This window comes from Anolis sagrei, chromosome X, assembly GCF_037176765.1.
Source record: "Anolis sagrei isolate rAnoSag1 chromosome X, rAnoSag1.mat, whole genome shotgun sequence".
Lineage (NCBI taxonomy): Eukaryota > Metazoa > Chordata > Lepidosauria > Squamata > Dactyloidae > Anolis > Anolis sagrei.
In genome coordinates, this window is record NC_090034.1 from 58,959,180 (window position 1) to 58,986,120 (window position 26,941).

The 26,941-nt window shown below is 36.5% G+C and overlaps 1 protein-coding gene across 4 annotated transcripts in view; it reads left to right on the top strand.

Annotated features, from left to right (window-relative positions):
* Window positions 1–26,941, top strand: part of MAST3 (microtubule associated serine/threonine kinase 3) — a 99,247-nt gene that overhangs the window by 2,421 nt on the left and 69,885 nt on the right. The window contains exon 2 of one of the 4 annotated variants that reach the window (XM_060785745.2): window positions 7,952–7,983. In XM_060785745.2, coding sequence (XP_060641728.2) covers window positions 7,952–7,983 — 32 coding nt within the window. Of the gene's footprint in view, window positions 1–7,951; window positions 7,984–8,153; window positions 8,226–20,607; window positions 20,748–25,719; window positions 25,848–26,941 lie in introns of those variants that run through there. The other 3 variants (XM_067473554.1, XM_067473555.1, XM_067473556.1) reach the window with 3 other exon arrangements.

Genomic DNA, 26,941 nt, shown 5'->3' on the forward strand with positions numbered 1-26,941 from the left:
TATATATATATACCCCAAATATATGTCTTTGGTGGAATATATATATAGATATACACACACCAAAAAATACTAATTATATACATACATATATATATATATATATATATATATATATAATTAGTATTTTTTGGTGTGTGTGTATATCTATATATATATATTCCACCAAAGATATATATATATAAACACATACAAAAATATATCTTTGGAGGAAAGTGTATATATATATGTATATATATATATATATATATATATATATATATATATACATACATACATACATACACGCACATACTAAAAATACTAATGATATTTGTGATTGATACATATATATTACACATATATAAACATATATAAAAATATTTCTTTGGAGGAATGTATATATATATATATATCAATCACAAATATCAGTATTTTTTTGTATGCATGTGTGTGTATGTGTATATATATATATATATATATACACACACATACAAAAATATAACTTTGGAGGAATGTGTGTGTGTGTGTGTGTATATATACACAAAAAAATACTAATGATATTTGTGATAATAATATATAATACCAAAATATATCTTTGTTGAAATTTAATATGTTTTTAAACTGAATTTTTGTTGCTTATTTTTAATATTTAAATATATATTTTTAATATTTAATATATTTGCATATTTTTTAAGTTGTCTTGCAATGCCTTTTAATGATCTCTATTTTGTGGAGAGAAGAAGCAGGGTCTCAATAATAATAATAATAATAATAATAATAATAATAATAATGTATTATTATTATGTAATAGATTATATAATAATTAGTACATTTTAATAATAATAATAATGGATACATAGTCTCTTTGTGGAGAGAAATATTTGTGTATTTATTTTGTGTGAATATTTCCATGATTATTTTTGTAAATTTATTATTTCATTTTGATGAGTTTGGTGATTATTTTTTGTAAATATTTTTTTGAACTTTTGAGTGAATATTTTTTGTAAATATTTTATGTGAATATTTTTCTGATTATTTTTGTGAATATTTTTGTAAATATTTTATGTGAATATTTTCCTGATCATTTTTGTGAATATTTTTCAGATTATTTTTGTGAATATTTTTCTGATTATTTTTGTGAATATTTTTTGTAAATATTTTATGTGAATATTTTCCTGATCATTTTTGTGAATATTTTTCTGATTATTTTTGTGAATATTTTTCTGATTATTTTTGTGAATATTTTTTCTGATTATTTTTGTGAATATTTTTTCTGATTGTTTTTGTGAATATTTTCCTGATTATTTTTGTGAACATTTTCCTGATTATTTTTGTGAATATTTTTCTGATTATTTTTGTGAATATTTTCCTGATCATTTTTTCAATATTTTTTTGCGAATAATTTTTGTCAATATTTTGTGAATATTTTTCTGAATGTTTTTGGTGAATATTTTAGTGAATAGGTTCATGATGATTTTTGGGAATATGTTGTACATAAACATAATGATAAAAATGTAATGTAATAATAATAATAATAATAATACATTCTAATACTAATAATAGATACATAGCTGCTTTGAGTCTCCTAGTGGAGAGAATATAATATAATGTAATAAATAAAATAAATAAAATAATAAACAATAATAATAATGGGTTGCTGTCAGTTTTCTGAGCTGTATGGCCATGTCCCAGCAGCATTCTCTCCTGACGTTTCACCCACATCTATGGCAGGCATCCTCAGAGGTTGTGAGGTCTGTTGGAAACTGGCATCTTGCAGCTGCTATTAAGGATCTCCCAAGGCAGCAACCAGTTAGGCTTTGAAGCTACAAGGCCATTCAATGCTAATCAAGGTGGCCAATTGCAACATTTCCACTTGCATTAAGCAGACAAGAGTTCTTTCTTCCACCCTGGACAGTCCACAGATATATAAACCCCACTTGCCTAGTTTCCAACAGACCCCTCAACCTCTGAGGATGCCTGCCATAGATGTGGGTGAAATGTCAGGTGAGAATGCTTCTGGAACATGTCCGTACAGTTCGGAAAATCTCACATCAACCCAGTGATTCTGGCCGTGAAAGCCTTCGACAACACAATAAATAATATAACAATGTATGTTTTCGGCAAAGTGTGTTATGCAGTCATGTTATGAAACGTCCCTATTTTAATATACATATAATTTTATATTATATAATATATTATTATATATGATATTTATTTTTATTTTACTTGTAATGTTATATGTAGAATATAATAATATTATAATGTCCATGAGATTATTATAACTTTATATTATATAATATATTTATTTATTTTATTTATAATATATATATTATTTTATATATTATATTTTTATTATTTCATTTATATAATATTTATATATCATTATTCTATAATAATTACAATATAATAATAAATATTTGTAGAATATTTATAATTATATTATTACAGTTATAGTATTATATTTATATTATATATTATTTTATTATAATTCTATTATTTTATATCTATTATAATACATATAATATGTTTATTTATTATTTTATTTATAATATATATATGTTATATTATAATGTCTATATCAGAAGGATGTTGGGTGGCTCTATGAAATAGCCTTAGTTCTATAGCCTTATTTCTCCAATGTGCCTTCTAATGTCTATGAGTCTGGATGGCCATCTGTCGGGAGGATTAGATGGAAAAAGGGGGCTGGACTGGATGTTCTTTGGCAGTCCCTTCCAACTCTATTAAAACTCTATTCAGTGTTTTAATGCCTATATTGCTGGATGACAATCTGTCAAGAGGGATTAGATTGTGCCTTTGGGTTCCTCCGAGGACACGCTGCGTCACACTTATGGGAGCTGGCAGTTGGCGTGTTTCGGGGACACACACACACTGCCTTGCACACTCCCGGCTAGCGTGACGGCAATCTCTTGTGACACGGCAGCCTCTTTTCTCTCGTTTGCTTGGCTTGGATGGAGGTTTCCAATGAGGCCTGCCTGTCTTCTCTAAGAGCGGGATGGGTTGGATGCCCTCTGGGTGCCCCTCTCCAAGTCTATTGCAGATAACTTCATTGACCCTTCCCAAGACCCATCCTTTATACAGAGCTTGGAAGGGAGACGACAAAATATTACTATTACTAATATTAATATAATATAATATAATATAATATTAATATAATATTAATAATATTATATAATATTAATATAATATTAATATTGATATAATATTAATAATATAATATAATATAAATGTCATACAGAGCTTGGAAGGGAGACAACGAAATATTACTATTACTAATATTAATATAATATTAATAATATAATATAATATAAATATCATACAGAGCTTGGAAGGGAGACGACGAAATATTACTATTACTAATATTAATATAATATAAATATAAATATAATATTAATATTAATATAATATTAATATTAATATAATATTAATAATATAATATAATATAAATATCATACAGAGCTTGGAAGGGAGATGACGAAATATTACTATTACTAATATTAATATAATATAATATAAATATAATATAAATATAATATTAATAATATTATATAATATTAATATAATATTAATATAAATATAATATTAATAATATAATATAAATATCATACAGAGCTTGGAAGGGAGACGACGAAATATTACTATTACTAATATTAATATAATATAATATAAATATAATATTAATATTAATATAATATTAATAATATTATATAATATTATATAATATTAATATAATATTAATATTAATAATATAATATAATATAAATATCATACAGAGCTTGGAAGGGAGGCTATTGTTGTTATTAATATTGTATTATTATATTATATATTATTAATATTAGGTGGATTGCTCCTAGACATGGAGGCTCGACCAAGTCTCATACAGAAGTTGTTGTTGTTGTATTTTTTATATAGCTATAGACATAATTGTTTAGATTGTTCCTAGACATGGAGACTTGACATAGCTTCATATAGTTAGGAAGAGTAGTAGTAGTAGTAGTACTTGTTGTTTAGACATGGAAATTTGACTTAGCCTCATACAGAGCATGGATGGGAGCCAGCTTCATAAAGATAGGTTGTTGTTGTTGTTGTTGTTGTTATTGAGTGGACTATTGAGTGGATGCTATGGGAGACTACTAGAATTATTATTATTGTATTATTATTATTATTATTATACTATTATAATATGATATATATATATATATATATATATATATATATATATATATATATAATTATTATCGTATATTATTATAATAATTATTATTATTATTAGCTACACAACCAGATTAGTACACAGCAAACGAGATCACTATGCTGGCTTTTGTATTCGAACACACGTCGGAGACTTCCCAAGTGTTCAGGACTGGGTGATGTATTGGCAAGTAATATATAGTTCAGCTAATAATATATAATATTGCAATATTAATATTATTGCAATAATAATAATAATAATAATAGCCTCCCAAATATTACTATTTGAAAGACAACAAGATTAGTACTCAGCAAATGATGCTATGGATGCTAATAATAATATTATTGTATTATTATTATTATACTATTATAATATTATATATATAATTATTATTATACTCTATTATTATTATTATTATTAGATACACAACCAGATTAGTACACAGCAAACGAGATCACTATGCTGGCTTTTGTATTCGAACACACGTCGGAGACTTCCCAAGTGTCAAGGATTGTGAGATGTATTGGCAAATAATATATAGTTCAGCTAATAATATATAATATTGCAATATTAATATTATTGCAATAATAATAATAATAATAATAGCCTCCATTCCAAGCTCTGTATGAGACTGGGTCAAGCCTCCATGTCTAGATGCTGTCTACCATTATATATATATATATATATATATAATAAAATTATTATATGTATTATTAGCTGAACTGTGCGTAGGAATAGAGCCTGGACCCACTGCTTGGAAGGGAGGCTATTATTATTATTATTATTATTATTATTATATATTTTATTATTAGCTGAACTGTGCGTAGAAATAGAGCCCGGACCCAGTGCTTGGAGGGGACGCTATTATTATTATTATTATTATTATTATTATTATTATTATATATTATATATATTTTTATTATTAGCTGAACTATGTGTAGAAATAGAGCCTGGACCCAGTGCTTGGAAGGGTGGCTATTATTATTATTATTATTATTATTTATTAGCTGAACTGTGCGTAGAAATAGAGCCTGGACCCAGTGCTTGGAAGGGTGGCTATTATTATTATTATTATTATTATTAGCTGAACTGTGCTTAGAAATAGAGCCTGAACCCAGTGCTTGGAAGGGAGGCTATTATTATTAATATTATTATATATTATATATATATTTATTATTAGCTGAACTATGTGTAGAAATAGAGCCTGGACCCAGTGCTTGGAAGGGTGGCTATTATTATATTATTATTATTATTATTATTATTATTATTATTAGCTGAACTGTGCTTAGAAATAGAGCCTGGACCCAGTGCTTGGAAGGGTGGCTATTATTATTATATTATTATTATTATTATTATTATTATTATTAGCTGAACCCTGCGTAGAAATAGAGCCTGAACCCAGTGCTTGGAAGGGAGGCTATTATTATTATTATTATTATTATTATTATTATATATTTTATTATTAGCTGAACTGTGCGTAGAAATAGAGCCTGGACCCAGTGCTTGGAAGGGACGCCATTATTATTATTATTATTATTATTATTATTAATATATTATATATATTTTTATTATTAGCTGAACTGTGCTTAGAAATAGAGCCTGGACCCAGAGCTTGGAGGGGACGCTATTATTATTATTATTATTATTATTATTATTAATTATTATTATTATAATATTTTTATTATTAGCTGAACTGTGCGTAGAAATAGAGCCTGGATCCAGTGCTTGGACGGGAGGCTATTATTATTATTAATTATTATTATAATATTTTTATTATTAGCTGAACTGTGTGTAGAAATAGAGCCTGGATCCAGGGCTTGGATGGGAGGCTATTATTATTATTATTAATTATTATTATTATTATATTTTTATTATTAGCTGAACTGTGCTGAACTTTCCAAGCTCTGTATGAGACTGGGTCAAGCCTCCATGTCTAGATGCAGTCTACTATAATATATATATATATATATTATAATATTTTTATTATTAGCTGAACTCTGCGTAGAAATAGAGCCTGGACCCAGGGCTTGGACGGGAGGCTATTATTATTATTATTATTATTAATTATTATTATTATTATATTTTTATTATTAGCTGAACTGTGCTTAGAAATAGAGCCTGGACCCAGTGCTTGGAGGGGACGCTATTATTATTATTATTATTATTATTATTTATTATAATATTTTTATTATTAGCTGAACTCTGCGTAGAAATAGAGCCTGGACCCAGTGCTTGGAGGGGAGGCTATTATTATTATTATTATTATTATTATTATTATATTTTTATTATTAGCTGAACTGTGCTTAGAAATAGAGCCTGGACCCAGTGCTTGGAAGGGACGCCATTATTATTATTATTATTATTATTATTAATATATTATATATATTTTTATTATTAGCTGAACTGTGCGTAGAAATAGAGCCTGGACCCAGGGCTTGGACGGGAGGCTATTATTATTATTATTATTATTATTATTATATTTTTATTATTAGCTGAACTGTGCGTAGAAATAGAGCCTGGACCCAGGGCTTGGACGGGAGGCTATTATTATTATTATTATTATTATTATTATATTTTTATTATTAGCTGAACTGTGCGTAGAAATAGAGCCTGGACCCAGGGCTTGGACGGGAGGCTATTATTATTATTATTATTATTATTATTATTATTATTATATTTTTATTATTAGCTGAACTGTGCGTAGAAATAGAGCCTGGACCCAGGGCTTGGACGGGAGGCTATTATTATTATTATTATTATTATTATATTTTTATTATTAGCTGAACTGTGCGTAGAAATAGAGCCTGGACCCAGGGCTTGGACGGGAGGCTATTATTATTATTATTATTATTATTATTATTATTATATTTTTATTATTAGCTGAACTGTGCGTAGAAATAGAGCCTGGACCCAGGGCTTGGACGGGAGGCTATTATTATTATTATTATTATTATTATATTTTTATTATTAGCTGAACTGTGCGTAGAAATAGAGCCTGGACCCAGGGCTTGGACGGGAGGCTATTATTATTATTATTATTATTATTATATTTTTATTATTAGCTGAACTGTGCGTAGAAATAGAGCCTGGACCCAGGGCTTGGACGGGAGGCTATTATTATTATTATTATTATTATTATTATTATTATTATATTTTTATTATTAGCTGAACTGTGCGTAGAAATAGAGCCTGGACCCAGGGCTTGGACGGGAGGCTATTATTATTATTATTATTATTATTATATTTTTATTATTAGCTGAACTGTGCGTAGAAATAGAGCCTGGACCCAGGGCTTGGACGGGAGGCTATTATTATTATTATTATTATTATTATTATTATTATTATTATATTTTTATTATTAGCTGAACTGTGCGTAGAAATAGAGCCTGGACCCAGTCCTTGGAGGGGACGCCATTATTATTATTATTATTATTATTATTTATTATTATTACTATTATATATTTTTATTATTAGCTGAACTGTGCGTAGAAATAGAGCCTGGACCCAGTCCTTGGAGGGGATGCCATTATTATTATTATTATTTATTATTATTACTATTATTATATAATTAATAAGTTGTTGTTGCTATTGTTGTTATTTAGATGGCTCCTTTCGACCATGATAAATAAATGCATTTGAATGGTAGAAGCAACACTCTAGCTTTGCTACCATTTGCCTTGGCTTAAGGTCACACTCTCTCAGCCTCAGATCTTGCCATTTCTGGCTTCAGATCTCTGCTTTATTTCTATTTTTTTTTCACAGAAGGAGCTGAGTCTGCCACGCCGCGGAAAGACGTGAGTATCCCTTTCTTTACTTCCTTCCTTGCATTGCTTTAAATGTATCTTCCTGCATGGTTTCGTTTTGGGCTGGACTAGATGATCTTTGGGGGACCCTTTTTGGAGAGCGAAAGAGGAGGAGTGACAGGTGGGAGGGGCTTGGCCAGGAGAAGGAGGCGGGCCCTCCTCCTTCCTGGCACCTACCTGTCAATCATGCCGGGCCGGCGGGCCAAGCTCCAGCTCCCTTTGCTGACCCTTGAGTGAGTATTCTGATTGGGGAGGATGATGATGATGATGATGATGATGATGATGCACATCTGGGTTGCTAGGAAGCCAGATGGGAAAGGAAGGGGGAGAGAGGGAGGAAAGATCGTTGGGGGCTTTCTGGTTTATATTATTATTATTATTATTATTATTATTATTAGTTTATATTATTATTATTGTTGTTGTTGTTATTATTATTATTAGATATTATTATATTATTATATATTATATTGATATTATTTTATTCTATTAATGATTATTATATTTTATGGTTTTATGTAATATGTAATTTTAGACATTATTATATTATATTAGCTGCCCAGAGTCTCTTCCCCGGGGGGTTGATAAGGGTGGGGTACAAATATCAGAAATAAATAATTATCATATGATTATATATTATATTTATATTATTTTATTATATTAATTTATATTTTTATTATTATATTTTATGATTTTATTTAATATTCTTATTATAACTTATTATTATGTATTATTCAATTATTATATATTATATTTATTATTGTTATATTTTGTGGTTTATTTATTATTATTACTGTATTATAAATGACGTATTTAATTATATTATTATATTTATATTCGTTCATTACATTAATTTGTATTTATTATTATATTTTATGATTTTATGTAATATTCTTATTCTTATAACTTATTATTATGTATTATTCAATTATCATATGTTATATTTATTATTATTATATTTTATGGTTTATGTATTATTACTGTATTATAAATGACATATATATTATATTTATTATTATTATATTTTATGGTTTTATGTAATATTTTTATTCTTATTATAACTTATTATTATGTATTATTCAATTATTATATATCATATTTATTATTATTATATTTTATGGTTTATGTATTATTATTACTGTATTATAAATGACGTATATATTGTATTTATTATTATTATATTTTATGATTTATGTATTATTATTACTGTATTATAAATGACGTATTTAATTATATTATTATATTTATATTCTTTCATTACATTAATTTGTATTTATTGTTATTATATTTTATGATTTTATGTAATATTCTTATTCTTATTATAACAGTTATAATAATAAGAAAAATATTACATAAAACCATAAAATATAATAACAATAAATACAAATTAATATAATGAAAGAATATAAATATAGTAATATAATACATAATTTATAATACAGTAATAATGCATAAACCATAAAATATAATAATAATAAATATAATATATAATACATAATAATAAGTTATATTATAACTTATGTGTTATTCAATTATTATATATTATATTTATTATTATTATATTTTATGGTTTTATGTAATATTCTTATTCTTCTCATAACAGAATAAGAATAAGAATATTACATAAAACTATAAAATATCATAACAATAAATACAAATTAATATAATGAAAGAATATAAATATAGTAATATAATCATTTATAATACAGTAATAATAATACATAAACCATAAAATATAATAATAATAAATATAATATATAATAATTGAATAATACATAATTATAAGTTATATTGTAACTTATTATTATGTATTATTCAATTATTATATATTATATTATTATTATATTTATTATTATTATATTTATTATATATTATATTATTATTATTGTAATATATTATATATATATATATATATTATATTTTTATTCTTATTCTAACTTATGTATTATTCAATTATTATATATTATATTTATTATTATTATATTTTATGGTTTATGTATTATTATTGTATTATAAATGATGTATTAAATTAAATTATATTATATTATTATATTTATATTCTTTCATTATATTAATTTGTATTTATTGTTATTATATTTTATGGTTTTATATAATATTACTATTATAAATTATTATTATTTATTATTATTTATTATTATATTATTTATTATTATAATATTATACTTTATGGTTTTATATTATTATTATTATTATTATTATTATTATTATTATTATTATTTATGACGCAAAGTTACTTTTTTCCAGCAGCAAGGGCTTTTCTCCACTTGGCCTTTGCTCCTCTAAGGGGATTAATGAATAACTGTAGGCTGTATTATTATTATTCCTCTTCTTCCCTGGCTGGGTGTTGGGCACCTGTATTTCTTGCAGCTTAGTTTCCTGTTATTTTGCAATATTATTACATAATATATTTATTCATATTATTTTGGGGTATCTCTGTTCCTCATTGCTTGTCCCAAAATGCCTCCCCAAAGAGGCAGAAATGCTGTGTGTCCTTCCACCTTGAAAGGCTGCACTAATAATAATAATAACAACAATAATAATGATATATTAGATTATATTATGGTATTATATTATTATATTTTTATGATTTTTATTTTATTCTTATATAGTTATAGTAATACTTTATGGTATTATATTATTATATTATATTTTATTATTATATAGTTATAGTATTATTTTATAATTTTATTATATTATTACTATATTATTATTATTATTATTATTAGGCTATTATTATATAACATATTGTAATTATATTATTATAATATAGTTTTAGAATTATTATATTATGATTATATTGTATTAATCTATTATTCTATTATAACATAATAGATAATACAATGATATATTATATTTTGTTATTATATTTTATTTTATTTTATTTATTTTTAATTATAACATTACATGATTAATATATTATTACCTGTATTATTATTACTATTGTATATTATATTATTTTTATTATTATATTATACTATATTTACATTTTTATACATATAAACCTAAAACAACCAGACTAATATATATAATAATATATATATATATTAGCCGGGTTGTTGTAGGTTTATATATATAAAAATGTTAATATAATATAATATAATATAATAATAAAAATAATATAATATACAATAGTTATATATAGATATATATATATATAGAGAGAGAGAGAGAGAGAGAGACGGGATATCTATCTATCTATCTATCTATCTATCTATCTATCTATCTTAGCCGGGTTGTTGTAGGTTTATATATATAAAAATGTAAATATAATATAATATAATAATAAAAATAATATAATATACAATAGTTATATATATATATATATATATATATAGAGAGAGAGAGAGAGAGAGAGAGAGAGAGAGACGGGATATCTGTCTGTCTATCTATCTATCTATCTATCTATCTATCTATATTAGCCGGGTTGTTGTAGGTTTTTTCGGGCTATATCGCCATGGTCTAGAGGCATTCTCTCCTGACGTTTCGCCTGCATCTATGGCAAGCATCCTCAGTGGTAGTGAGATCTGTTGGAACTAGGAAAAAGGGTTTATATATCTGTGGAGTGGCCAGGTTGGGACAAAGGACTCTTGTCTGCTGGAGCTAGGTGTGAATGTTTCAACTGATCACCTTGATTAGCATTTGATTGCCTGGCAGTGCCTGGAGCAATCTTTTGTTGAGAGGCCATTCGATGTCCCTGTCTGTTTCCTCTCTGTTGTTGTGCTGTTCACCTCCTTCAAGATGAACTGAACCACCTCAACTGGGCTCTCCAGGCCAATGGATACTCCACCTCAGAAGAGCTGGAGTTGAAACATTCACACCTAGCTCCAGACTACAAGCAGACAGACTACAAGCAGAGGCATAACACCGTTGCTCAGATGATTCATTGGAACTTGTGCCACAAATACCATCTGTCTGCAACAAAGAACTGGTGGGATCACAAGCCAGAAAAAGTTACAGAAAATGAACACGCCAAACTCCTCTGGGACTTCCGGATTCAGACAGACAAAGTTTTGGAGCATAACACTCCTGACCTCACAATCATGTTAAAAAACAAAGTATGGATCATCGATATTGCAATCCCAGGTGACAGCAGGATTGAAGAGAAACAACTGGAAAAGCTGACACAATATGACGATTTAAAGATTGAACTGCAAAGACTTTGGCACAAACCAGTCAAGGTGGTCCCAGTGATGATCGGCACACTGGGTGCAATGCCTAAAGACCTTGGCCTGCACTTAAACACAATTGGTGCTAACAAAATTACCATCTGCCAGCTGCAGAAGGCCACCTAACTGGGATCTGCACGCATTATTCGCCGAGACACTTACCAAAGCCAGCGGACCTGATGGGATCCCTGCTGAAATCTTTAAAGAGGGAGGACCTGAGCTGACACAACAACTCCACTAGCTCATAGAAAAAGTGTGGGTGATTGAGAAAATACCAGCAGATTTCAAGGATGCCACCATCATCACCCTCTTCAAAAAAGGGGACAGAACAGATTGCGGAAACGATCGAGGTATCTCCCTTCTAACCTCAGCTGGGAAAATCCTCGCAAGAATCCTTGCAAACCGCATTAGACCCCTCTCAGAAGACACCCTCCCAGAATCCCAGAATGGCTTCCGCCCCTCCAGAGGAACCGTGGACATGATCTTCACTGCACGACAGCTCCAAGAAAAAGGCAGGGAACAAAACCAACCTCTGTACATGGCATTCATCGGCCTTGCAAAGGCATTCGACACAGTGAATCGCAGCACTCTCTGGACCATCCTCCAAAAAATCGGGTGCCCAAACAAATTTGTGAACATCCTGCGGCTCCTCCATGATGACATGATGGCAACAGTCTTGGACAGCAATGGCTCCCAAAGTGACTCATTTAAGGTAGAATCAGACGTCAGACAGGGATGTGTTATTGCCCCAACTCTATTCTCCATCTTCATCGCTATGATACTTCACCTTGTCGATGGGAAGCTTCCACCGGAGTGGAAATCATCTATCGGACAGATGGCAAGCTGTTTAACCTCAGCAGACTGAAAGCCAAAACCAAGGTTACGACAACATCTGTTATAGAACTCCAGTATGCTGACGACAACGTCGTTTGTGCGCATTCAGAAGAAGACCTACAAGCCACTCTCAACACCTTTGCAGAAGCATACACGAAGCTTGGCCTGTCACTGAACATCGAGAAAACCAAATTGCTGTTCCAGCAGTCACCAGGCAATCCCTCTCCAATGCCAGGGATACAGCTTAATGGCGTAACATTAGAAAATGTTGACCATTTCTGCTCCCTTGGCAGCCACCTCTCCACCAAAGTCAACATTGACACCGAAATTCAACAGTGCCTCAGCTCTGCGAGTGCAGCATTTTCCTGAATGAAGCAGAGTGTGTTTGAGGACCGGGACATCCGTAGGGAGACTAAGGTGCTTGTTTATAAAGCTATTGTCCTCCCAACCCTGCTATATGCCTGTGAAACATGGACTGCCTACAGATGTCACATGCGACTCGTGGAACGATTCCATCAGTGCTGCCTCCGGAAAAGCGTGCTGGAAGAAGCAAAGACCACCAGCATTGAAGCGATGCCCCTCTGCCACCAACTCTGCTGGACCGGCCACGTTGTCCGGATGCCCGACCACCGTCTCCCAAAGCAGTTGCTCTACTCCGAACTCAAGAATGGAAAGTTGTTGGGCAGGAAAAGAGATTTAAAGATGGGCTCAAAGCCAACCTTAAAAACTCTGGCATAGACACTGAGAAGTGGGAAGCCCTGGCCCTTGAGCACTCCAGTTGGAGGTCAGCTGTGACCAGCAGTGCTGCGGAATTTGAAGAGGCACTAATGGAGGGTGAAAGAGAGAAATGTGCCAAGAGGAAGGCGTGTCAAGCCAACCCTGACCGAGACCGCCTTCCACCTGGAAACCAATGCCCTCACTGTGGGAGAAGATGCAGGTCAAGAATAGGGCTCCATAGTCACCTACGGACCCACCACCAGAACACCGAATTTGGAGGACCATCATCCTCGGACTATGAGGGATCACCTAAGTAAGTAAGTAAGTAAGCAGTGCCTAAAGACCTTGGCCTGCACTTAAACACAATCAGCACTGACAACATTACTATCTGCCAGCTGCAGAAGGCCACCTTACTGGGATTTGGACGCATTAGGTTCTTGTGGGTTTTTTCGGTCTATAGAGTCATGTTCTAGAGGCATTTCTCCTGACGTTTCACCTGCATCTATGGCAAGCATCCTCAGAGGTAGTGAGGATGCTTGCCATAGATGCAGGCGAAACGTCAGGAGAAATGCCTCTAGAACATGGCCATATAGCCCGAAAAAACCCACAAGAACCTAGTGATTCTAGCCATGAAAGCCTTCGATAATACCTTTGGATGCATTATTTGCGGATACATCACACAGTCCTAGACACTTGGGAAGTGTCCGACGTGTGATCCAATACAACAGCCAGCAGAGTGATATTGTCTGCTGTGGACTCATCTTGTTGTGTATCTAATAATAATAATAATAATAATAATAATAATAATAATAATAATAATAATAATAATAATAATAATTGCAACTTATGAAATAGGATCCCAAAACCCCAACCCGTGTCACGACGGTGGGCAGAGGAAAAAATAATAATAACGGCAACCCAAGCATTCCAGAGAGAGCGATTAAGGAGAGCGGATTAGGAAAAGGAACGTACAAAAGAAGTCTTATTTTCTGGAGTCACAAACGGGGCCAGGAAAAGGGAAATATTTACAAATGCGAGAGAGAGAGAGAGAGAGAGAAGCAGTGCATGGCCATCTGTCGGGAGGGATTAGATTGTGCCTTCCTCAATGAAAGAAGTGGGTTGGACCGGATGGCCTTTGAGGTTCCTTTCCAACTCTAGGATACTATGCTTCTCTAGCCTTATGATCGTGCTAATCACTATGAGACAATTGATGTATCGTTTGCAGGCTGAAGGGCAAATTATCGACCCTGCCCACTGTGTGTCCCATAACCCTTTCCTACCCTTTCCTATGGCACACAGCAACTGAACAAGAGGTTTGGGAAGAATTCACCATGATTTATGGGACGATGGGATTTGCAGTACCATCACACGATTATCCTCCCACAGACCACTGCGACCACCATGAATGATGGACCTGGACCAAACTTGACACACAGACACCCCCCCCCCCCCCCATGACCCACCTCACATCCTGGTACAGTTTGGGGAAGGATGGAGCATGGACGATGGGATTTGCAATACCATCACACGATTCTCCTCTCACAGACCACTGCGACTCCCACGAATGACGGACCTGGACCAAACTTGGCACACAGACCCCTCCCATGACCCACCTCACATCCTAGTACGGTTTGTGGGAGGATGGAGCATGGACGATGGGATTTGCAATACCATCACACGATTCTCCTCCCACAGACCACTGCGACCCCCACGAATGAGGGACCTGGACCAAATTTGGCACACAGACCCTCCCCCCTCCCATGACCCCCCTCACATCCTGGTACAGTTTGGGGGAGGATAGAGCATGGACGATAGGATTTGCATTACCACAGACCACTGTGACCCCCACGAATGACGGACCTGGACCCAATTTGGCACACAGACCCCCCTCCCCCCGCCACCCATGACCCACCTCACATCCTGGTACAGTTTGGGGAAGGATGGAGCATGGACGATGGGATTTGCAATACCATCACACGATTCCCCTCCCACAGGCCACTGTGAACCCCAGGAATGACGGACCTGGACCAAACTTGGCACACAGACCCCCCCCCCCATGACCCACCTCACATCTTGGTACAGTTTGGGGAAGGATGGAGAATGGACGATGGGATCTGCAGTACCATCACACAATTCCCCTCCCACAGGCCACTGCAACCCCCAGGAATGACGGACCTGGACCAAATTTGGCACACAGACCCCACCCCCCAATGACCCACCTCACATCCTGGTACAGTTTGGGGAAGGATGAAGCATGGACGATGGGATTTGCAATACCATCACACAATTCTCCTCCCACAGGCCACTGCGACCCCCAGGAATGACGGACCTGGACCAAATTTGGCACACAGACCCCCCCCCCCCCATGACCCACCTCACATCCTGGTACAGTTTGGGGAAGGATGAAGCATGGACGATGGGATTTGCAATACCATCACACGATTCGCCTCCCACAGACCACTACGACCCCCAGGAATGACGGACCTGGACCAAACTTGGCACACAGACCCCCTCCCCCCGCCCCCCATGACCCACCGCACATCCTGGTACAGTTTGGGGAAGGATGGAGCATGGACGATGGGATCTGCAATACCATCACACAATTCCCCTCCCACAGGCCACTGCGACCCCCACGAATGACGGACCTGGACCCAATTTGGCACACAGACACCCCCCCCCCATGACCCACCTCACATCCTAGTACAGCTTGGGGAAGGATGGAGCATGGACGATGGGATTTGCAATACCATCACATGATTCTCCTCCCACAGACCACTGCGACTCCCAGGAATGACGGACCTGGACCAAACTTGGCACACAACCCCCCCCCCTCTTATGACCCACCTCACATCCTGGTACAGTTTGAGGGAGGATGGAGCATGGACGATGGGATTTGCAATACCATCACACGATTTTCCTCCCACAGGCCACTGCAACCCCCACGAATGACGGACCTGGACCAAACTTGGTACACAGACACCCCCCCCCCCCCCATGACCCACCTCACATCCTGGTACAGTTTGGGGAAATATGGAGCATGGACGATGGGATTTGCAATACAACCACACGATTCTCCTCCCACAGACCACTGCGACCCCCACAAATGACGGACCTGGACCAAACTTGGCACACAGACCCCCCCCCTCCCATGACCCACCTCACATCCTGGTACAGTTTGGGGAAGGATGGAGCATGGACGATGGGATTTGCAATACCATCACACGATTCTCCTCCCACAGACCACTGCGACCCCCACGAATGACGGACCTGGACCAAACTTGGTACACAGACACCCCCCCCCCTCCATGACCCACCTCACATCCTGGTACAGTTTGGGGAAATATGGAGCATGGACGATGGGATTTGCAATACCATCACACGATTCGCCTCCCACAGGCCACTGCGACCCCCAGGAATGACGGATCTGGACCAAATTTGGCACACAGACCCCCCTCCCCCCGCCCCCCATGACCCACCTCACATCCTGGTACAGTTTGGGGAAGGATGGAGCATGGACGATGGGATCTGCAATACCATCACACAATTCCCCTCCCACAGGCCACTGCGACCCCCACGAATGACGGACCTGGACCCAATTTGGCACACAGACCCCCCTCCCCCCGCCCCCCATGACCCACCTCACATCCTGGTACAGTTTGGGGAAGGATGGAGCATGGACGATGGGATCTGCAATACCATCACACAATTCCCCTCCCACAGGCCACTGCGACCCCCACGAATGACGGACCTGGACCCAATTTGGCACACAGACCCCCCTCCCCCCGCCCCCCATGACCCACCTCACATCCTGGTACAGTTTGGGGAAGGATGGAGCATGGACGATGGGATCTGCAATACCATCACACAATTCCCCTCCCACAGGCCACTGCGACCCCCACGAATGACGGACCTGGACCCAATTTGGCACACAGACCCCCCCCCCCATGACCCACCTCACATCCTGGTACAGTTTGGGGAAGGATGAAGCATGGACGATGGGATTTGCAATACCATCACACGATTCGCCTCCCACAGACCACTACGACCCCCAGGAATGACGGACCTGGACCAAACTTGGCACACAGACCCCCTCCCCCCGCCCCCCATGACCCACCGCACATCCTGGTACAGTTTGGGGAAGGATGGAGCATGGACGATGGGATCTGCAATACCATCACACAATTCCCCTCCCACAGGCCACTGCGACCCCCACGAATGACGGACCTGGACCCAATTTGGCACACAGACCCCCCTCCCCCCGCCCCCCATGACCCACCTCACATCCTGGTACAGTTTGGGGAAGGATGGAGCATGGACGATGAGATTTGCAATACCATCACACGATTCCCCTCCCACAGGCCACTGCGACCCCCACGAATGACGGACCTGGACCAAACTTGGCACACAGACACCCCCCCCCCCCATGACCCACCTCACATCCTAGTACAGCTTGGGGAAGGATGGAGCATGGACGATGGGATTTGCAATACCATCACATGATTCTCCTCCCACAGACCACTGCGACTCCCAGGAATGACGGACCTGGACCAAACTTGGCACACAGACCCCCTCCCCCCGCCCCCCATGACCCACCGCACATCCTGGTACAGTTTGGGGAAGGATGGAGCATGGACGATGGGATTTGCAATACCATCACACGATTCGCCTCCCACAGACCACTACGACCCCCAGGAATGACGGACCTGGACCAAACTTGGCACACAGACCCCCTCCCCCCGCCCCCCATGACCCACCGCACATCCTGGTACAGTTTGGGGAAGGATGGAGCATGGACGATGGGATCTGCAATACCATCACACAATTCCCCTCCCACAGGCCACTGCGACCCCCACGAATGACGGACCTGGACCCAATTTGGCACACAGACACCCCCCCCCCCCATGACCCACCTCACATCCTAGTACAGCTTGGGGAAGGATGGAGCATGGACGATGGGATTTGCAATACCATCACATGATTCTCCTCCCACAGACCACTGCGACTCCCAGGAATGACGGACCTGGACCAAACTTGGCACACAACCCCCCCCCCCTCTTATGACCCACCTCACATCCTGGTACAGTTTGGGGAAGGATGGAGCATGGACGATGGGATTTGCAATACCATCACACGATTCTCCTCCCACAGACCACTGCGACCCCCACGAATGACAGTCCTGGACCAAACTTGGCACACAGACTCCCTCCCTCCCGTGACCCACCTCACATCCTGGTACAGTTTGAGGAAGTATGGAGCATGGACGATGGGATTAGCAACACCATCACACAATTCTCCTCCCACAGGCCACTACGACCCCCAGGAATGACGGACCTGGACCAAATTTGGCACACAGACCCCACCCCCCAATGACCCACCTCACATCCTGTTACAGTTTGAGGGAGGATGGAGCATGGACGATGGGATTTGCAATACCATCACACGATTTTCCTCCCACAGGCCACTGCAACCCCCACGAATGACGGACCTGGACCAAACTTGGTACACAGACACCCCCCCCCCCATGACCCACCTCACATCCTGGTACAGTTTGGGGAAATATGGAGCATGGACGATGGGATTTGCAATACAACCACACGATACTCCTCCCACAGACCACTGCGACCCCCACAAATGACGGACCTGGACCAAACTTGGCACACAGACCCCCCCCCCCCCTCTTATGACCCTCCTCACATCCTGTTACAGTTTGGGGAAGGATGGAGCATGGACGATGGGATTTGCAATACCATCACATGATTCTCCTCCCACAGGCCACTGCGACCCCCACGAATGACAGCCCTGGACCAAACTTGGCACACAGACATTCCCCCCTCCCATGACCCACCTCACATCCTGGTACAGTTTGTGGGAGGATGGAGCATGGACGATAGGATTTGCAATACCATCACACGATTCTCCTCCCACAGGCCACTGCGACCCCTACGAATGACGGACCTGGACCAAACTTGGCACACATACATCCCCCCCTCCATGACCCACCTCACATCCTGGTACAGTTTGTGGGAGGATGGAGCATGGACGATGGGATTTGCAATACCATCACACGATTCTCCTCCCACAGGCCACTGCAACCCCCACGAATGACAGACCTGGACCAAATTTGGCACACAGACCCCACCCCCCAATGACCCACCTCACATCCTGGTACAGTTTGGGGGAGGATGGAGCATGGACGATGGGATTTGCAATACCATCACACGATTCGCCTCCCACAGACCACTGCGACCCCCACAAATGACAGATCTGGACCAAACTTGGCATATAGACCCCCCTCCCCCCCATGACCCACCTCACATCCTGGTACAGTTTGGGGGAGGATGGAGCATGGACGATGGGATTTGCAATACCATCACACGATTCTCCTCCAACAGAGCACTGCGACCCTCACGAATGACGGACCTGGACCAAACTTGGCACATAGACTCCCTATGACCAACTGAACATACTGCAGGGGTTTGTGGGAATGGACCTTGATTTTGGGAGTTGTAGTTCACCTGCATCCAGAGAAACGGTGACCCCCACCAACAATGGACCGGGACCATACTCGGCACAGAGAAGCCCCATGACCAACTGAATATAGTGCAGGGTTTGGGGGGAATGAACCTTGAATGTGTACTTCACTCTTATCCAGAGCCAAAGTTAGATCTGGATCAAACTATGTGTATAGATTATATTTAGCATTTGGACTCGTACTTTGACAATGCGTCTACGCTATAGAATGAATCAATGCCGCTTGACCATACTATAGGAGATCAGCAGGTCGATGAGTACGACATCATGGAAAATCAAGGGAAGGGGAGGGTCTTGCCTGTGGCGCAGCTCTTTATTAGGGGATTTGCATTGAGAAGTGGGAGCGCTTTGGAAGGGGGTGGGATCCTCCTTTTGCCCTATGGAGACCCTCAAGCCTTTGGGGAGCCCCCAAAGCGAGGAAGAACCCCTTCCCAAAGCAAGAGCCGAGCGCGCACACCTCTCGCTCTGGCCATGGATCACCTGCGCCAGGTAAGCCCATCTTTGGTTCCCTAATCAGAATGCAGGATGATGGTTATTATTGTATTATTACTCTAATAAGGATGCTATTATTATTTATTAGTATTATTATTTTATTATATTATATTAATAATATAATAAAGTAATAGAACAATAAAATATTGTATTATATTATATCATAATAATATATTAATATTATATAGTAATATAGTTATTTACTAGTATTATATTATTATATTACTATTTATTAATATTATATTTATATAATAAAGTAATAAAACAATAAAATATTGTATGATATAATTATATCATAATAATATATTAATATAATATAGTAATATAGTTATTTACTAGTATTATTGCATATTAACAAAATAACAATAAAATAATATATCGTATTAATTTAATACTATAATATTGTAATCATAGTATTATTATATTACTATTTATTAATATTATATTTATATAATAAAGTAATAAAACAATAAAATATTGTATTATATTATTGTAATGCCGTTATCATTATAGTATTATATTAATCTAATATAATATTTATTACCATGATTGTATTATTTATAGTATTATATTACTAGATTAATAAACGGAGCCCCCGGTGGCGCAGTGGGTTAAACCCCCGTGCCTGCAGGACTGAAGACCGATAGGTCGCAGGTTCAAATCCGGGGAGAGGCGGATGAGCTCCCTCTATCAGCTCCAGCTCCTCATGCGGGGACATGAGAGAAGCCTCCCACAAGGATGATAAAAACATCAAAAATCATCCGAGCGTCCCCTGGGCAACGTCCTTGCAGACGGCCAATTCTCTCACACCAGAAGCAACCTGACACGACAAAAACAACAACAACTAGATTAATATATAATATATTATTATTTATTAGTATTATTATATTTTATTATATTAATAATATAATAAAGTAATAGAACAATAAAGTATTGTATTATTATTATTATTATTATTATTATTATGCCATTATTATTATAGTATTTAATTACTCTAATAACATAATAATATATTGTATTACTATAACATTATAATAATATAGTATTATTATATTAATATAATATTACTATTATTGTATTTTAATAAAATGATAAAACAATAAGATACTGTATTATATAATAATATAATATAATTATAGCATTATTATATTACTATATCAATATAGTGATTATATATTATTATTTATTAATATTATATCATTTTATTAATGATAAAATAATAAAACAATATATTGTATTAATATACTATTATTATAATGTAATTATAGTATTACAATTATTAAATAATTATATTATTACCAAGTGCCAAGCAAGCCCAACTTTCCCTCCCCAATCAGAATGTATTATTATTATAAGTATATTGCTATACTATTATTATTATTTATTAATATTATAAGATTATTATTATTATGCTGTTATAGTAATATTATAGTATAAGGGGCCCCTGGTGGTGCAGTGAGTTAAACTGCTGAGCTGCAGAACTTGCTGACCAAAAGGTTGGTGGTTGGAATCCGGGGGAGCAGGGGGAGCTCCCGCTGTTAGCCCCAGCTTCTGCCAACCTAGCAATTCGAAAACATGCAAGTGTTAATAGATCAATAGGGACCGCTCCAGCAGGAAGGTAACGGCACTCCATACAGCCATGCAGGCCTCAGGACCTTGGAGGTGTCTAGGGACAACGCCGGCTCTTTGGTTTAGAAATGGAGATGAGCACCAACCCCCAGAGTCGGACACGACTTTACTTACTGTCAGGGGAAAACTTTTACCTTTTATCATCGATCTGCCTCTTGTCATCCATTGTCTGTCTGTCTATCCATCCATCCATCTCTATCTATCTATCTATTATTATTATTATTATTATTATTATTAACTTTATTTATACCCCGCTAACATCTCCCGAAGGACTCGATGCGGCTATAATTTTCTCTATGCTTAATGTCAGGCGAAAACCTTTACCGTTACCTTGTTACCTTATAATTATATTATTTTTATTTGATTATATTCTATTACGTTATTTATTAATAGTCTTATATTTTATATATAAGGTCTCCCATGACCTTCTGGCAAGGAAACTAGTCCAATGTGGGCTAGGCAAAACTACGGTGAGGTGGATCTGTAATTGGTTAAGTGGACGAACACAGAGAGTGCTCACTAATGCTTCCTCTTCATCTTGGAAAGAAGTGACGAGTGGAGTGCCGCAGGGTTCCGTCCTGGGCCCGGTCCTGTTCAACATCTTTATTAATGACTTAGATGAAGGGCTAGAAGGCATGATCATCAAGTTTGCAGACGACACCAAATTGGGAGGGATAGCCAATAGTCCAGAGGACAGGAGCAGGATTCAAAACGATCTTCACAGATTAGAGAGATGGGCCAAAACTAACAAAATGAAGTTCAACAGGGACAAATGCAAGATACTCCACTTTGGCAGAAAAAATGAAATGCAAAGATACAGAATGGGGGACAATGCCTGGCTCGAGAGCAGTACGTGTGAAAAAGATCTTGGAGTCCTCGTGGACAACAAGTTAAACATGAGCCAACAATGTGATGTGGCGGCCAAAAAAGCCAATGGGATTTTGGCCTGTATCAATAGGAGCATAGTGTCTAGATCTAAGGAAGTAATGCTACCCCTCTATTCTGCTTTGGTTAGACCACATCTGGAATATTGTGTCCAATTCTGGGCACCACAATTCAAGAGAGATATTGACAAGCTGGAATGTGTCCAGAGGAGGGCCACTCAAATGATCAAGGGTCTGGAGAACAAGCCCTATGAGGAGCGGCTTGGGGAACTGGGCATGTTTAGCCTGAAGAAGAGAAGGCTGAGAGGAGATATGATAGCCATGTATAAATATGTGAGAGGAAGCCACAGGGAGGAGGGAGCAAGCTTGTTTTCTGCTTCCTTGGAGACTAGGACGCGGAACAATGGCTTCAAACTACAAGAGAGGAGATTCCATCTGAACATTAGGAAGAACTTCCTGACTGTGAGAGCTGTTCAGCAGTGGAACTCTCTGCCCCGGAGTGTGGTGGAGGCTCCCTCTTTGGAAGCTTTTAAGCAGAGGCTGGATGGCCATCTGTCAGGGGTGATTTGAATGCAATATTCCTGCTTCTTGGCAGGGGGTTGGACTGGATGGCCCATGAGGTCTCTTCCAACTCTATGATTCTATGATTCTATATAATATTGTAAAATAATAAAATAAAATATTATATGATGTTATTACTAATATTATTATTATATATTTATATAATAATATATAATAATATACTTTATTATATTTTATCAATATTATTATTATTATTTGGTATATTTATACCCTGCCTTTTCTGTCCAACAATATATAATATATTATTATATATTAAAGTAATAATAATAATAATAATATGTAGGGAATACAACAGCTGGGCAACTATAAGAGGAAGGCCATGGGATAATCAATGGCTAACTAGGCCAACCGTTGTGATGCTCATCCAGATGGCACGGTCAGTTGGCGGTCACCAACGGCCTTCCTTCCTTCCTTCCTTCCTTCCTTCCTTCCTTTTGCAAAGCCAAAACCAATGCAAAGGTTAGCTGCTTCTCTTTTGGCTTTTGCATGCTTTGAATCCGTGATTGTTTGGGTTCCCCAGAGGTAATCTATTCCAGCCCCCACTGTTTTCCCAAAAGCACTCCCGAACGGATGGCCATTCAGCCACAATAATAATATTAAATAGAATTGGAAGGGACCCCTAAAGACCATCCAGTCCAACCCCCCAGGAAGAGCACCATCAGAGCCCTCCCGACAGGTGGCCATTCAGCCTCAATAATAATAATAATAATAATAATAATAGTAATAGTAATAATAAATAGAATTGGAAGGGACCCCTAAAGACCATCTAGTCCAACCCCCTTCTGCCTTCATGCAGGAAGAGCACCATCAGAGCCCTCCCAACAGGTGGCCATTCAGCCTCAATAATAATAATAATAATAATAATAATAATAATAAATAGAATAGACTTGGAAGGGACCTCTAAAGGCCATCTAGTCCAACCCCCTTCTTCCTTCATGCAGGAAGAGCACCATCAGAGCCCTCCCGACAGGTGGCCATTTGGCCTCAATAATAATAATAACAACAACAATAAAAGTAATAATAATTAAAATAATAATAATAATATTAAATAGAATTGGAAGGGACCCCTAAAGACGATGTACTCCAACCCCCCTTCTGCCATCATGCAGGAAGAGCACCATCAGAGCCCTCCCGACAGATGGCCATTCAGCCTCAATAATAATAATAATAATAATAATAATAATAAATAGAATTGGAAGGGACCCCTAAAGGGCATCTAGTCCAACCCCCTTCTGCCTTCATGCAGGAAGAGCACCATCAGAGCCCTCCCTACAGATGACCATTCTGCCTCAATAATAATAATAATAATAATAATAATAATAATAAATAGAATTGGAAGGGACCCCTAAAGGCCATCTAGTCCAACCCCCCGTCTGCCTTCATGCAGGAAGAGCACCATCAGAGCCCTCCCGACAGGTGGCCAGTCAGCCTCAATAATAATAATAATAATAATAATAATAATAAATAGACTTGGAAGGGACCTCTAAAGGCCATCGAGTCCAACCCCCATAATATATAATAACATATAATATAGTATATAATGTAATAATAATTGTAATACTAATCATACATTCTCAAACTAATAATACAGATAAACATAATAATAATAATAATATAAAATCATAACTAATAATAATATAAAATAGCATATAATAATCTATAATATAATAATAAATAATTATATGAAGTGATATAAAATGATATATAATAATAATAATAATCATACTTTGTAATGCTAATAATAGATACATATAAGTAAACAATAATAATAATAGTTGTCTGTGGCTACTGTCATGTCCAAGTTCATTGGTGAAGGTGCTGCCGAGCCTCCAGCAGGCGGCACTAATGCGAAAGAAGGAAGGAAGGAAGGAGGGAGGGAGGGAAAAGGCGGTCCTTTTTGGGGGGCAAAGCATCCCAGGACAACTGGTTCGGCCAGGTCTCTTCTCCGAGGGTCTCCTCCATCCACCCCCATGTCGGACCCCCTCTGCTGGGGTCCCAAAAGGTATGTGCATTTGTCCCTCCGTCCATTTGCAAGGGAAAAGTTGCCTTTTCTACCTCTTCCTCCCTCTCCTTGCTTTCTCTCTCTTTCTTCCTTCCTTCCTTTATTTTTTTTTTGTGGGGAGGGGGAGACGCATACCAAGAGGGTGCACATGTTTGCGCCGCCCCCAAAACTCTGGGTCATTGGAGGTCACTTGCCTCTGACTCTGATCCCTAAAGGATCAGAAAGAATTAGTTTGGGAAGGAACGGATTTTTCTCTGCACAGAGACTCCAAGAAACAAGTGCTATTCTTCTTCTATTTCATTATTAATTACATTATTATTATTATGTTTATTATTATTATATTTATATCTCGCTTTTTCTCTGCACAAGGGGACTCCAAGAGATTATTATTATTACTATTTTATATTATTATGATGTTTATTTATATCTCACTTTTTCTCTGCACAAGGGGACTCCAAGAGATTATTATTATTATATATTATTATGTTTATAATGTTTATTATTATATATTATTATTATGTTTATTTATATCTCACTTTTTCTCTGCACAAGGGGACTCCAAGAGACCTTATCATTATTATTTATTACTATATTATTATTATTATTATTATGTTTATAATGTTTATTATTATAATATTATTATTATGTTTATTTATATCTCGCTTTTTCTCTGCACAAGGGGACTCCAAGAGACCTTATTATTATTTATTACTATTTTATATTATTATTATTATATTTATGTTTATTATTATATATTATTGTTATGTTTATTTATATCTCACTTTTTCTCTGCACAAGGGAACTCCAAGAGATTATTATTATTATTATTATTATTATATTATATATTGCAATTTTATATTATTATTATTATTATTATTATTATTATTATTATTATTATGTTTATTTATATCTCACTTTTGCTCTGCACAAGGGGACTCCAAGAGACTTTTTCTCATTATTATTACTATTTTATATTATTATTATGTTTATAATGTTTATTATTAGATATTATTATTATGTTTATTTATATCTCACTTTTTCTCTGTACAAGGGGACTCTAAGAGACTTTCTTATTATTATTTATTACTATTTTA